At 39.6% G+C, this 14188-nt stretch overlaps 1 protein-coding gene across 11 annotated transcripts in view; it reads right to left on the bottom strand.

Moving 5' to 3' along the window:
• Positions 1-14188, bottom strand: part of ELN (elastin) — a 99585-nt gene that overhangs the window by 67365 nt on the left and 18032 nt on the right. For all 11 annotated transcript variants that reach the window (XM_073667590.1, XM_073667591.1, XM_073667592.1 and 8 more), the window contains exons 2-6: positions 4339-4404; positions 2653-2706; positions 2216-2248; positions 483-659; positions 109-294 (exon numbers count right to left, since the gene is read on the bottom strand). In XM_073667590.1, the coding sequence (XP_073523691.1) occupies positions 109-294; positions 483-659; positions 2216-2248; positions 2653-2706; positions 4339-4404 (516 nt within the window). The remainder of the gene's footprint in view (positions 1-108; positions 295-482; positions 660-2215; positions 2249-2652; positions 2707-4338; positions 4405-14188) is intronic.

Here is a 14188-nt window from a genome sequence, read left to right as displayed (position 1 = left end):
TTATCCTCTACTTTATAAAAAGTAAAGGCTCTTGGCTGCAATAATACAAATGTACAATATATTGCTATGTAATTCTTTTTGGAATGCAGCAAGTCAATTATATCTAACCTGGTTTAGGTGGCTTGCCTCCAGCACCTAGTCCACCGGCTCCTAGTCCACCAGCTCCAAGTCCACCAGGTCCATATCCACCAGGTCCATATCCACCAGGACCATATCCACCAGGACCATATCCACCAGCTCCAGCACCGCCTATGCCACCAGGTACAAGGCCACCTGCACCCAGACTACCAACACCTAAAATAAAATTTTTATATTAGATGCACAAATTGAAAACAAAGGATATCACCTGGATCCCCTGGGCATCGACTAGTGAGAGCCTAATCAATTAACTCAATATATAGTGATGTAATATATCATCAGTAATGATATCATTCATTGATTACCAAATGGTATAAACATAATGACAAGTTAATATATCTAACCTGGTTTTGGTGGCTTGCCTCCAGCACCTAGTCCACCGACTCCTAGTCCACCAGCTCCTAGTCCACCAGCTCCTAGTCCACCGGCTCCAAGTCCACCAGCTCCTAGTCCACCAGCTCCAAGGCCACCAGCTCCAATTCCTCCAGGCCCATATCCACCAGCTCCGAGGCTACCAACACCTATTATACAATGTTAATATTAGATGCACAAGCTGGAAACTACCGATATTTCAATTGTTTGTGACTCCGTTCTATGCATAGTGCTTTATTTATTTCAGTAAAGAAACCATTTTTATGCTAAGATTGACTTAGAAAAAGCAAATGTCACAGGACCCAAATTGAAAACAGGTGACTGCAGCGCCCCTGAGAGATTAATTCATCAAAAATGAAAATGCAATGGTAATTACATATTAATGCATTATTATTTTAAGTTCAAGTAATTGTGTTTGACTTGGCGTTCGACACGGAACAAGCTAATACAGCGTTCTCTAGTTTCTCGCATTTGGGAATACAAGAACGTATCAATATACTGTAAAACAAATTAAACTTCTGCAGTCACATTGTGTGCTTGTGAAAACTGTTCTCAAACTCTCTACCCCAGTTCTGACCAAAGGGGCTTTATAACTATGTGAATGGAATACATTTCATAAATTTGCTATGTGCCAGAATAGTCATGTAAAAGATTTGAGATTCTTTGATTACTGGGAAGTACAGTAAGTGCATGAATGTTCCCAATTATATGCTTTACGAAAAAACATGACTTTCATGAAACAAAGTCCCATCAATGGAGGGGTATCTGCATTCTACAATGTTAAGGATTATTACTAGTAGACGCCATACCAATATGACTATCACTAGGATAAGCCCATCATATAGCCCCGCTCTACCAACTTCTTCAATTTCTTATTTGTACTTGACTAGCAATTATTATCAATTATAATCAATAGCAGTACTTCATATGCAATCAAGTAGACAGTAGGATGCAGTGTTATTTCCTCTTTAGGATGTTGGACCTTATTGCCTTATACCTCTCTATGCAACTGCATATATCCACCCTGAATATAAAGAAAATTGGATATAGTAAAGGGAAAGAGTCCTATATATGTATAATGGACCTTTTAATGCCATTTCAGTTTATACCAAAAAAAGGTTGTGCAAAGAAACTGTATGGAGTCAGTTCCAAAACCAGTAATGAGAACATTGTGAGGAAATGTAATGCATGTTCAGCTTTTCGCCAATGGCTTTTTATTGAACTTTATAAAAGAGGCACTAATTACTTTTTTTCTTTAACTCTGTAGGGGTAAAGTGTACATCAGATTATGTGAAGTTTGGTAACATAATGCGACATAATGTCAGCGATCAGGGGGGAAGGTTTTATAAAACAGGACAGCTCTGGGTAATGACATCATTACGGTATCTGGCCAAAATCTAGTACTTGCTTAACAAAGTGTTCTGTAAAAGAATGCTGTGCCTGGAAATGTAGAGGCAAGAAAAAACTTCAAATCAGTTCCTGTCAGAAGTGTAACACCCTAGATTTAAAGGGTGTAGCATGTACCGTATAGGAGCCTGAGTCGAACGTGCAAAGGATATAGCAGCTGCATCCCTATGGTGGTAACCTTGTTCCTGTATGACGGCATCACTAGGATTTTATTCTGTCCTTTTTATATCTTAATTTTTCATGATTCAGTTTTTATAACACAGCGTCAAAAAAAAAAGTTACTAAGTCAGCATTTTACCTGGCTTGGGGGGTTTTCCTCCTGGATATAACCCTAAATAAAACAAAAGTTTTGACCTTTGGTAAGTCAATATATATTTATAGGGTTATTAATTATTACTATAATGTAGCTTTAAGAGGTGTGAAAGTTCTCAAGAGACCAAAAAGACCCTCTACTACATGGTTAGGAACCAGTATTGTAAATAGCAAATATATACCTTGTACATGTAGGAATAAACTATAGAGATGATAAATTAACATTTTTACTATTGGCTTGGGTTGTCCTGAGTCTGGTTTATAAAGTAAAATATAAAATGTCTAAAACATCAGGTTTGTCAATGTAGCCAGTTTTGTCAATATAAATTAATCAGGACCACATATTTAGACTGGAAATATTGGATTTTCCAGTTGAATTATCACTGGATTTTATTGTTAGAAAGAAATCAATACGTTACTGACCTGCTCCTCCTATTCCTCCTGGTCCTACACCTCCAGGTCCTACACCAGCTCCTCCTTTAGAAAGAAGCCAAGAAGAATTGATGTCTGAATCATATATAATCGTACACATTAAATGGACTATTCACTTGAAAAAAACACCTAGATGTGTTTAAAATATAGATATATATATCTTACTAATATCATTGTTTTAGGAATAAAGCCCTGATCTCTAGATATCAGCTCAGTCCTGGACATCAGGAGCTCCTTGTCAGGCTTGTTGGCTTGCTGTTCTAGATTAGTATGTTGGTATGTGACCATTGTTGTGAATGAAGGAGAATGGTTGTCAAGCTCAATTAAATAGCTAAGCCTGCCCATATCTCTGTCATAGACAGAGAAGGGTCCTGACTTAGCTGTAAACTCTCTCCAGTGTCAAACACAAGCAAGAAATAGAGCTCCCGGGACCAATATTGAGAGCTTCAGGTCGGGGCATGTATTCAAAATATAAATTTACACAATTTACTTATAGACTAGTATTAGCAAAATGTATATATTTATATATGAAACACATCTAAAGATATTTTTTCATTTGTTATGATAACAATTTTGGTATGTGTCACCTGGAAATAGAGATTATTTCAAGAATGCAATCCTTAATACTCAGGATAAGTTATTCTGCTAGAAATATGAAATGGGAAAGATCTCAGAATTATTAAGGGAACACTTTGCCAATAATGTGATATATCAATTGCAGGGTCAAAGGTGCAGATCCTGACCACAGAGATTCAAGACTCAACAAAAAGACATTACTTATCGCACCATCCCAGAGGATCTGAACTGGGAATATTACAATCAATTAGTTTTGTATTTTAAATATATGAAAAATGTTGTAGTCTACGCTCTGCACATTTTATTAAAGGGAATTTGTCAGCAGGTTTTAGTTATGTAATCTGAAGACAGCAGGAGATAGAGGCTGAAACACAGAGTTGCGTCAATGCGTCTTTCAATTAAGCTGTGTGCTGTTTACTTACACTGAAGGTTTCATTACTAGGACATTATCACTACCAGGTCTGATGCTCACAAGACTGTTAGTCCGATCATGCCCTGTCCTCTGATAAGCAGCTCACTCTCAATAGACAATACATAGAGAGCCTGGTGTGGGCGGGGTTATCTGTGGTTTGGGCGGGGTTATCTGTGGTGTGGGCGGGGTTAGCTTTCTGAGCTCTGCTTTATGTTACATCTAAGAACTTTGATTATGTCTCAACTGCTGCAGCCAGTAAACTAAGTGATACATTAGTGGATTCAGGGTCTCTTTTCCTACATTATGCTGCTCTCAGATGAGGTAGCAAAAACCTATTGACCGATTCCCTTTAAGGTCTTTGATTTCGGGATATGAGGATATGTGGAAAAGTTAATGGAGAACACATGTGTAAATTACTTTATATTGAAAACACAATACTGATCAGATGTCAGATGGCACAGTGTTTTATGATGAAAGCATCTAAACATGTAGTGAATATAGACCAGTACAACTAAAATGCAGCCATATCAACATGAAAACCAAGATTCAGTTTGGTAGCAATTTATACATTTCTGAAAATGTAGATGCTGTATATTGATTCAATGTGAATTCTGCACCAGTCTCATTGTGTGAAGATGATACATCTACTTTACAGGCAATTCAGCTGTTTAATTCAAAATACGTCTTACCAGGATATGCCCCTGCGCCTACTCCCGGATAATACTGACCCCCAGGTTGTCCTCCAGCCGGAGCTCCTGTGTATAGAAAAACAGACAAGTATTAAACAGCTACAATCAACTGATTCTAAAGTATGGATAACATTTGAGGTTTTTTGAGAATTGAAAAATATTTGTTTTGCAAATTGATAATGATTCATTAATGGAAACCGACTGTTCACACATTGACTACAAAGTTATGTTCACACTAGCTCTATGGTTTTCAATGTGCCTGATTGACTTCCTTTCATGAAGTTCATGTGTGTCTGCATCACTTAGTCGAAGCAGTGCCATTTACTTGTTTTTCTTGTACTTTTCTTAGTTTTAATGGAAAACGATAACAAAAGGCATAATGATTACGGTACTTTTTTTTTTTAAAGATAAGGAATTTTTTTTCAATTGACAATGACTATAAATTAACCTTGCACTTTAGCTGAGCACATTACGGAATGAAAGCCAAACAGTGGAGCTGGTCAGAATAACATTGTGCACGTCTCAGCTCTTCAGATTATTTTCTTTGTAGCTCTGTTGATATTATGTAGGACCTTGGACTGATTTTTGTTTGTATTCCTTTCATGGATGCTATAAAGGACTGGACTCTTATCAAATTAGTAATCAAATTAATAACTAAGTGATGGCAATCTTTCTGTCAGTTCAGTTTTCAATTATTGTCCATTATGTAACTGTGTTGAGATTCTAGAAAGAGTAAGGTTCGGTGTTTATATATGGTTTGTAAAGGGAAAAGCCATATTATGGAAACAAATGTGAAAAAATTGTATCAATATATTACATTATTGTAGAAGATTCCTATTGAAATGCAAAATCAATAAAGAGTATAAAAAAGTACTTGACGTGCTTCATTATTAAAGCTATAAAGGCGATCCAAAATTTTGATCTATTGAAAAATTGGTACAATTAGTGAATGTCCAACATCTCTCTTAAAGTAGTAGAAAGTATGAGGAATATTCAGTTATGACTGAAGAAGATAGGATAAATCACAGACTCCATATGAGTCAACACTGTGATGCAGCAGCAAAAAAGGCATACACAGTTCTGGGATGTTTTAAAGGGAATCTGTCACCACTTTGGCATTATCAGACCTCTGCTATGGGTGTACAGGGTATAGAAAAGTAAATCTATACATACCTGTATGGCCCATATTAGAGAAATCTGTTTTCATAAACTCCGTTTTTCACAGGCTTGGAGTCCCCCGGACACCAAGAAATCCTCGCCTATATGCTTATTATTCCCTCAAATCCCCACCTATATACTTAATTATCATATTCCCCCTTCCCCTGCACGTCACAGGGCCCTGTGACAGGTCCTGTGACATGCACTGTGCTCCCTGACTTCCCGGGCATGTGCAAAGCGCCGCTCACATAGAGCGTGCTTTGCTTCATCCCGTCCGGAGCACCGGGAAGTGACAGTGAATCCCCCGTGCCTGTGCAATAGAAACCTGCGGCGCAGTGCACAGGCAGACAGGGCCGGGATGAAGCAAAGCGCGCTCTATATGAGCACAGTGCGTGTCACAGGGTCCTTTAAGAGAAGTATAAAGTCTAGATCACGTGAAGTAATTATCCCCCTCTACTCCTCCTTGGTCAGCCCTCATCTGGAATACTGTGTCCAGTTCTGGGCACCCCATTTTAAAAAAGACATTGAAAAATTGGACAAAGTTAAGAGGAGAGTTACCAGGATGGTGAGCGGACTGCAAACTATGTCCTACAAGGAACGGTTAAAGGATCTGGGAATGTTTAGCTTGCGAAAAAGAAAGCTAAGAGGAGACTTAATAGCTGTCTACAAATATCTGAAGGGATGTTACAGTGTAGAGGAATCATCCTTATTCTCATCTGCACATGGAAACATGAGAAGCAATGGAATGAAACTGAAAGAGAGAAGTAAAAACTTTTTGACAGTGAGGGTGATCGATGAGTAGAACAAGCGGCCACGAGAGGTGGTGAGTTCTTCTTCAATGGAAGGATTCAAACAGAGGCTGGGCAGTCATCTGTCTGAGATGGTTTAGTGAATCCTGAATTGAGCAGAGGGTTGGACCCTGGCGGTCCCTTCCAACTCTAACATTCTATGATTCTGTGAATTAAAAAAAGCAGTCACATCAGGATGACACTTGTTCGCATGACCTACTTGGGCATCTTGATGTTATAAAGAGATGAGTCCTCCTCTTGGTACTCCATCAATGTCCCTGAATGGAGAGCAGATCTATAAGAGAGGTTCCTGCTCTGAAGACTGAATGTCCACCTATTAAATGGATGGATGACCGGCATATAAGGCTACATTACTGGTGCAAGTATGTATTGGAGCTGTCCACCACCATGGACCCCCAAGAAATCAACTGATGACTGTACTGACTTTCTTTTTTAAAATACATATAAAGTACATATATGTCACTTGTTTTTCAGTTTTAAAACAATTATTAAAATAAATAATATAATTTTATTAAAGTAAATTTGTAATTATTTGTTAAAAATTTCTCATTAGGGTGCACTACACATGATTATCTTTGCATAGTTGTGTGTCGACTGCAGTGGATATTCCTATTTAATTATAGGAGTTTATTGTCCTTGTGCATTAATCCAAGGAGAAAGAAGAAGCATGGAGGAATAGCTATGGGAAATATGTACAGTATACAATATAAGATTATGAAACATAGAATGAAACATAGAATGAGGATAGGGGGAGTAGTGAAAAAGAGTAGTATCAAAGATGATCAGATCGATATACGTAGAGTCTAATTCAAGTTGAATTTCCTGAAATGTTAATTTCTCTGCAAATCCAAACAGTTCATTTTGTGTGGATATGGGAAGAAAAACAATTAAATTTCACACAGAGAATCAGGTAGCCGGGTAATGAAGTCAGGCACATCCAGGTGAGCTTCCCCACTATCACAGCCAGTACAGAAGATGGGGACCGGCCAAGCAGCAGCATCTTAATGCTTTAAAGAGTAGGTATAGGAGGTCAGAGCGCACAACTCATTCCACATTGGGACAGAAAAAGGGCAAAATTGGATTGTGTTCTACTCCTGCACTAGTGTTTTAGAACATTGAGTTGCAATCAATAGACATCAAGAGCAAGATAGGAATGATATATTGTATCTACTCTGCTGTATTCTATTCTCTTTCTCTCTCTCTATATTAGTGAACTGTAAAATGAGATTTGCCACTAATAAAATATCTGCAAATCATATCTTGGGGAAAAATTTGCCAAAACATTTGGTGATCTTGAATTTCAAAAGGTTCGATGATCTCTAAGTAGTATCTAGTACACTTGTATTGAAGTAAGTAACTGGGTGACAGCTACTTTTAATGAATTTAGGCAAGAAGAACAGCTCTGGGGCAAAAACTGGTAACTTACCCATTGACATACTGTGCAGACATCACGTTTAATTCTTGGGCAGAGTTGTTATTTGTGTCTTTTATTCTCTTCTAGCCATAACATTTTACCTATTTAGTCTATAATATATATGTTTCAAACATCTTCCAATATATCAATAGTTTCCATTTCCCCAGTTCCTCATTCCTTATATTCCTTATAACCATGCAATTTTTGCTGTGAGATATTTCGCCAGATGTCTTTACAACATAGCAGATCTCTGAGGCTATAAGGTTAACAAAGCGTCGCTGACATTTACATTATATATACACCAGGATTAATGGAGCGATTTCTGTAATTCACTGCCCAGTGCGTGGGATTTAATCAGATATGATCCATATGTTTTTTATGAGAAGTTGATATTGTAAATGGCATCATAATGCTGTAATAAGTGTTCAGTGGATTGATTTGTATGACTCGCGAATAAGACGGACAGTCTCTACAAGTCATGACGCAATGTCAAACCTCACAGGGTAGATGCTGGATACCAAATGTTGTACATCACTGATCGGCTGTAATAAACAACATCCCTGTGACATAAATGTAGCACCCCGAGGGTTCGGTTGCTACAGGGGTATTGCACCTCATCCAGAGGTGTGATATTCCACTGCCAGGTAAGGATGGAGTGTGAACCAGGGCTCAGTTAGCTGCACACACACACACACACACACCCCATTTCCGGGGGACAGCTCGACGGTGCTCCCAGCTGCGGGCACAACTGACCATGTCCCTGGCTGGAGTGGGGAGGGGGAAGAGAACCCTGTGGTGTAGGAGCAGAAAGGGGGCGGTTTCTGGGAGCACAGGAAGGAGCTCATTGGGTGCAGGTCACCTGAGCTCAGACACAGAGAAGCAGATAAAAGGTGGGGGCCATCTTAGGAGGGAAGTCAGTCAGTCAGTCAGAGCAGAAGGGAGAGAGAGCTGACAGGGAGCAGCGGCTCAGGCTGAGCTCAGCTCCAGGAGGCAGGCCTAGAGAAAAGGCCGGGGCCGGAGAGAAGAAGAAGGAAGGAAGGAGGAGAGACAGAGGAGTGAAAGGCTCCAGAAACAAGAAGGCAGAAGGGACCCTAAGAGTGCAGAACGGCCAGCAACCATTGCATACCCCCATTCTACCGGGTGGAAGGATCAGGCTGTGGAAGGGTACCGGATCCCCAAGTTGGTGGAGGCGAATCTACTCTCAGCCAAGAACCGGAGGTTGTGACCATTTATTGGTGCGACCCCCGCTAAACCTGCTAGGAAGGCACCATATAGGATAGCGGGAAGTGAAGGCCAACGCTTACCCGACACGGTCCGCGGTAGCCGGACAGAAGTCAGGACACTGGTGGGGTACGAGAGGCCAGAGAAAGGACAGAAGGGGGTCCTGTGACATACTCCTGAATTGCCTGGGGGTTGACCGAGCTCCTCACCTGGTGGACGCAGCACGGCTCGGGCAGTCCTTGCTGACAGAAGTGACTTGGATAACAATTGTGAGTAAAAGACCCTGGACTGCATCATTGTACTCTGTGTGATTTCTGCTGCGCCTGCACCATCACCCCCAGCATCCACCTACACTGCCCTGAGGCTACACTCCTCCCTCCTACCCCTGTGCTGCACACCAACACCAGCCTCAGCGGTCTGCCTCGCAGCGGCGGTTATCCCTGACCGCAATCCACGGGTGGCGTAGTCGGACATTAATAACCACCATAAACATAGACTGCACGTGGTTTGACCACCCTGAGCCATGGGACCGGGTTGCCACTACTACTCCCCAGCGACACACAGAGACCCGGTTCCGGGTACCCCACGGCCCAGGGGGCGAGTCATATACCATAGGGCTGTCGCCTGTGTACTGTCATGTATCACACATAAATGAGGCTTATGATATTTTTATGTTCTGCATCTCTTTGATATTGCGAGACGCAATGAACCTTGCCTTTCCTCAAAATAAACACATTCCTTTGCGTAATACACAGACAATCAATGATTAGTGGCTTTGTAATTCCAGATCTGCCCTGACACTTTAGTATGAATGATTACGGATCTGATTTCCTAACATTTTCTAGATTTTGGACCATATTCCAGACATACTATTGCATAATCGTATATGGAAAGATTTCAACTGTAATGCAAAGACTGGATGGATTTATAGAGTCGTATCTGTCAGATCCCTGATAAGGGAATGCATTTGGCTATGTAGGCCTCCTGACAGTGAAATAGTTAGTGCGGGAATGTCTGGCAGGTTGTGTTGCAGTGACGGGGTTAAAACAAATAACCACAACCCCACATGAAAGGTGTGTGTTTGATTACTAAAACCCCTGAGGAATTAAGAATTCCAGAACTGTTGATCTCAGCGTGAGAGGAATTTGGAGCACACAGTATCTGATACACCAGCGCCAGATCTCAGTGTAAGACTGCCGGCCGTGGGGGAGCACTGCAACAATACTGGCTGAGGGACAGATTTGTAAACATACTGCAGTGGGGGAGCCATATAAGTGTTGTCAGGTGGTCCATTGAAAGACTGGCAAAGACTAATAGAGTGTCAGCTCTTGGACTCATCATTATTTATTGCTGATTTAAGTTTATGCAAGTTTATGACCTCAAGGTTGGGTATTAGTTACCAGGTTGAATGATGGCTAGTACAAAATACTCGATTGTTGTATGGATTCCTATAAGGCTAGAACATACCTGTCACATAAGTTCTTTCCCACTAAACTGTAAAATGGTTGGTTTTGACCACCTAGAGACCACCTAGACTTGGATCAAGGGCAAATTCATGAACTACCTCTATGATATGTAATCCCATCAATACAGTACAATGGCTTTAGCAATGGTGTGCTGTCCAGATACTTAACAAGGACTATCTACAGCCAATGCTGGCTTGTGAACCCAATGAAGTCATTGTGTAGTCAAAAGATAACCTAAATATTCTCCAGTATGGTTAAAGTAAGTGTGGACCATACCTGTTATTGTGCTATTCATACTCAATAGAAATGATTGTAATACTGTATAATCCAGGGGGAAATCTAACCGGTAGGAAAGTGTATTGTACATGAATGAAAGGGCACCATTGAAAACAGAAATGTTCTCAAAGAAGAGTAAAAAGTAAAAGAAAGACAAGAGAAAAGAAAGCAAAGTGGCATTTTTTTAGTGCAATTATTGATATTACTAGATATTTCACACACACAATATTAACAATGTGAACATTGTTCATTGACTTGACCTTCTGGGAAAAGTATGAAAACATTACTTTACACAATACTATTGTATTATTATATGCAAAGTAATTATAAAAGAGTGGAACCAAGATTAATTAGGATTAACAATTATCGGAAAGAATATTTAACAGCATAAAAGTTCTAAAAAAGCCCTAGCTAACCAAGAATTAGAAATAAGACCTGTATCTGATACATAGGGTTGTATGACAACCACTGCCTGGTACAACAAGCCACTTGCCATCACGAGGTGTATAATAGTGCTTACAGGAGACAGCACTGGCAACCACTTTGGCCCATAATAAGCCCTTGACTATGGGCAGCTGTCCAGGGTTCTGACAATTTACAGATTAGATCAGCTGATTTTCTTATTTCTGGCAGTCCTTTGAAAACAAGTTTTGCAAAGATCTGTTGTGCTAATTAAGGTATTTTAGGCAATTGACTCAAATGACTAATATCTTAATCTCGGTAATTCTTAAAGGGGTTTTCCACTAACTGGACCCCTTTTTAAATGAAATAATCTCCCTTGTAAAAATAAAAGTAACAGATATCTCCTGCATCGGTGCCATTCCAGTCTTCCAGGATTCATGTGACATTGTTATATCATGTGAGCCCTGTAGCCCAATAGTGGCCTCTAATTGGCTGCAGGGCTCACATGGAATAATAATGTCACGCGAGCCCCAGGAGGCTCTGATCTAATGTCACTCAAAAGGCACTGATGCGGGAGTTGAGTGTATATATATATATTTTTTTTAAATAAAAGGGACTACTTAATTTAAAAGGAATTATCCAGTAGCATATGAGACAGTAAGTAACTGTATTCAATTTTACTGACTTCTTTTTAAAAAGTTGCTAAATTTTCTATAAAGTCTATCCTACAGATGCTGGTTTGAATCATTAAGTCCAGCTTAATTTTTCTTGCTTCTACACACTAGATTATAGAGCAAGCAGTGTGAGAATGAGATACCAGAGGCCCACCAGTAATATTGACTCTGTTCAGCTTTCTGCAAGGATTACATTACCCTCATTCACAAATTTACTTAGAATTCTATATAATAATAAACTGGATAGTACATTGTGAATCAAGTGTATTGTACTAATTACTGCTCATGTATGGAATGGGGGGCCAGTTGAACAGGTGCCCAACGGAGGATTAACCTGTTCCCCTGTGGGCCAGCCCAAGCCTATTGGCAGGAAAGTGAACCTGAGATGAAAACAGGGCACCAGTTTACAGTTATTGGTCAGCTAAAATGTTAATTTGTTGATGACTTCTAGAAAACAATCATTTGTTATGTTTATAATTGTTTTCATCAACTTTGGTCTAATTTGGATGGCTACCTTTATTAGATAAATCATGTAGGTGAGTATAATCATCTGAGGATATGTTGTGGTTGACGATCTCATTCTCGGGGTCAGAGTTTCTTGAGCCCTGTCTTCGATTCTATACATTTTCTGAATTTTTCACGTCTTCTCTTGGTAGAAGTGCAGTGTATCCTTCGTTGCAGACTGCACAGCACTCTTGTTCTTAAAATGGCTACCAATGGAGGAGTATGTGACCAGAACTGGCCATCAGGTTTACCATGTAGAGTGTATTTCAATTGGAAGATGCTGATGGACAGGTCTGGTCAAATTCGGCATCTATAAGAAGTAATTTTAAGAGCTAGGGCACTGGTGCAGTCTGCAAGGAAGGATGCAGTAACAAGTGGCAGTAAAATACTACTTGTCTCTAATTAACACTTACACATTGAAGAAAATTCCGCCACAACTTCTTATGGTCGTAAGTCTCTTGCTAGGAGTTTGGAGTGCAAATTTTAATCATTTACAGTGTACACTTGTAGCAGGAAGGATTAAGGATTTGTAACGGGCCTAAAATTGTTGCATATCCACAGATGTTCTGACTATGGAGCGGAAAAGGAAGGAGGAAATTTCTTGTATATTATGCTGATCTTACTCAGCTGCAGAGAAAGATGGGACATGAAACAGCAAAAGCACTGCCTCTTCCTCAGAAATTGACCTTGGCTCGTTCACACTGTCGGTCATACATAATACTAGCAAAAACTAAAACCAGGCATTTTGCTCTTTGGAAGAGCAGCAGGCAGCAGCATGGGCTGCAGGTGCTGGCAATTATAGAAACCCCACCGGTATTATATAGTAGCATGCCCTGTTTAAAGGACCTCCATAGTGATGCACTGTTAACCCCCACTAGTAATTTACATCAAGAACATGGAAAATGAATAAATGTGTGTAATAAATAATGCAGATTAAAGACAAGTCAAAAAGGTCCAATACTCAAAAAATATATGGACTATCGAAGAAGCTTGTGCAATATTTTGGGTTGCTGCTTCGACTAAATCGATGTGTTAATGACATTTTATGTATTCAAGATTTTCATAATCAGTTTCAATATTTAACTCGATATGTGAAATAATAAAAATGGCAAAATAATGTCATTACTAAGTTAGTCATCTTTCAGGTTTTTCTAACTTTATATGGTGTTTAATATTATATTTTTAGAATGTGCAGTGTAACTGTGGAAAGAAACATCTGCTGGTTAGCATAATCTTTTCCCAATAATACGCTGTTCTCAGATAATGGCCATAGATGGAGAAACATGTGAGACTGCATGTCCATTGACAACCTCTATGAAAACAAATTGCGCAATCCAGGACCTACTTAACCCCTTCGAGACCATGGGATTTTCCGTTTTTGCATTTTCGCTTTTTGCTCCCCTTGTTCCCAGAGCCATAGCGTTTTTATTTTTTGGTCAATATGGCCATGTGAGGGCTTATTTTTTGCGGGACGAGTTGTACTTTTAAACACCATTACTAGTTTTACCATATCATGTACTGGAAAACGGGAAAAAAATTCCAAGTGCGGTGAAATTGCAAAATAAGTGCAATACCACAGATGTTTTTTTAATTTTTTTTTTACCACGTTCACTGAATGCTAAAACTGACCTGCCATTCTTATTCTCCAGGTCATTACGAGTTTGTAGACACCAAACATGTATAGGTTCTTTTTTATTTAAGCAATGAAAAAAAAATCCAAAGTTTACTAAAAAATTTTTTTTTAAAAATGGCGCCATTTTCCGAGACCCATAGTGTCTCCATTTTTCGGGAGCTGGGGCCTAGTGAGGGCTTATTTTTTGCGCACCGAGCTGACGTTTTTATTAATACTATTTTTGGGTAGATCCAATGTTTTGATCGCCCGTTATTGCATTTTATTGCAATGTTGCGGCGACCAAAAAAACGTAA

The sequence above is a fragment of the Phyllobates terribilis genome, unplaced genomic scaffold (assembly GCF_046119375.1).
Source record: "Phyllobates terribilis strain yellow unplaced genomic scaffold, ASM4611937v1 Scaffold_2__4_contigs__length_985480577, whole genome shotgun sequence".
Classification (NCBI taxonomy): domain Eukaryota; kingdom Metazoa; phylum Chordata; class Amphibia; order Anura; family Dendrobatidae; genus Phyllobates; species Phyllobates terribilis.
Note: the sequence above shows the minus strand (reverse complement) of the source record. Positions and strands in the feature narration are given on the sequence as shown.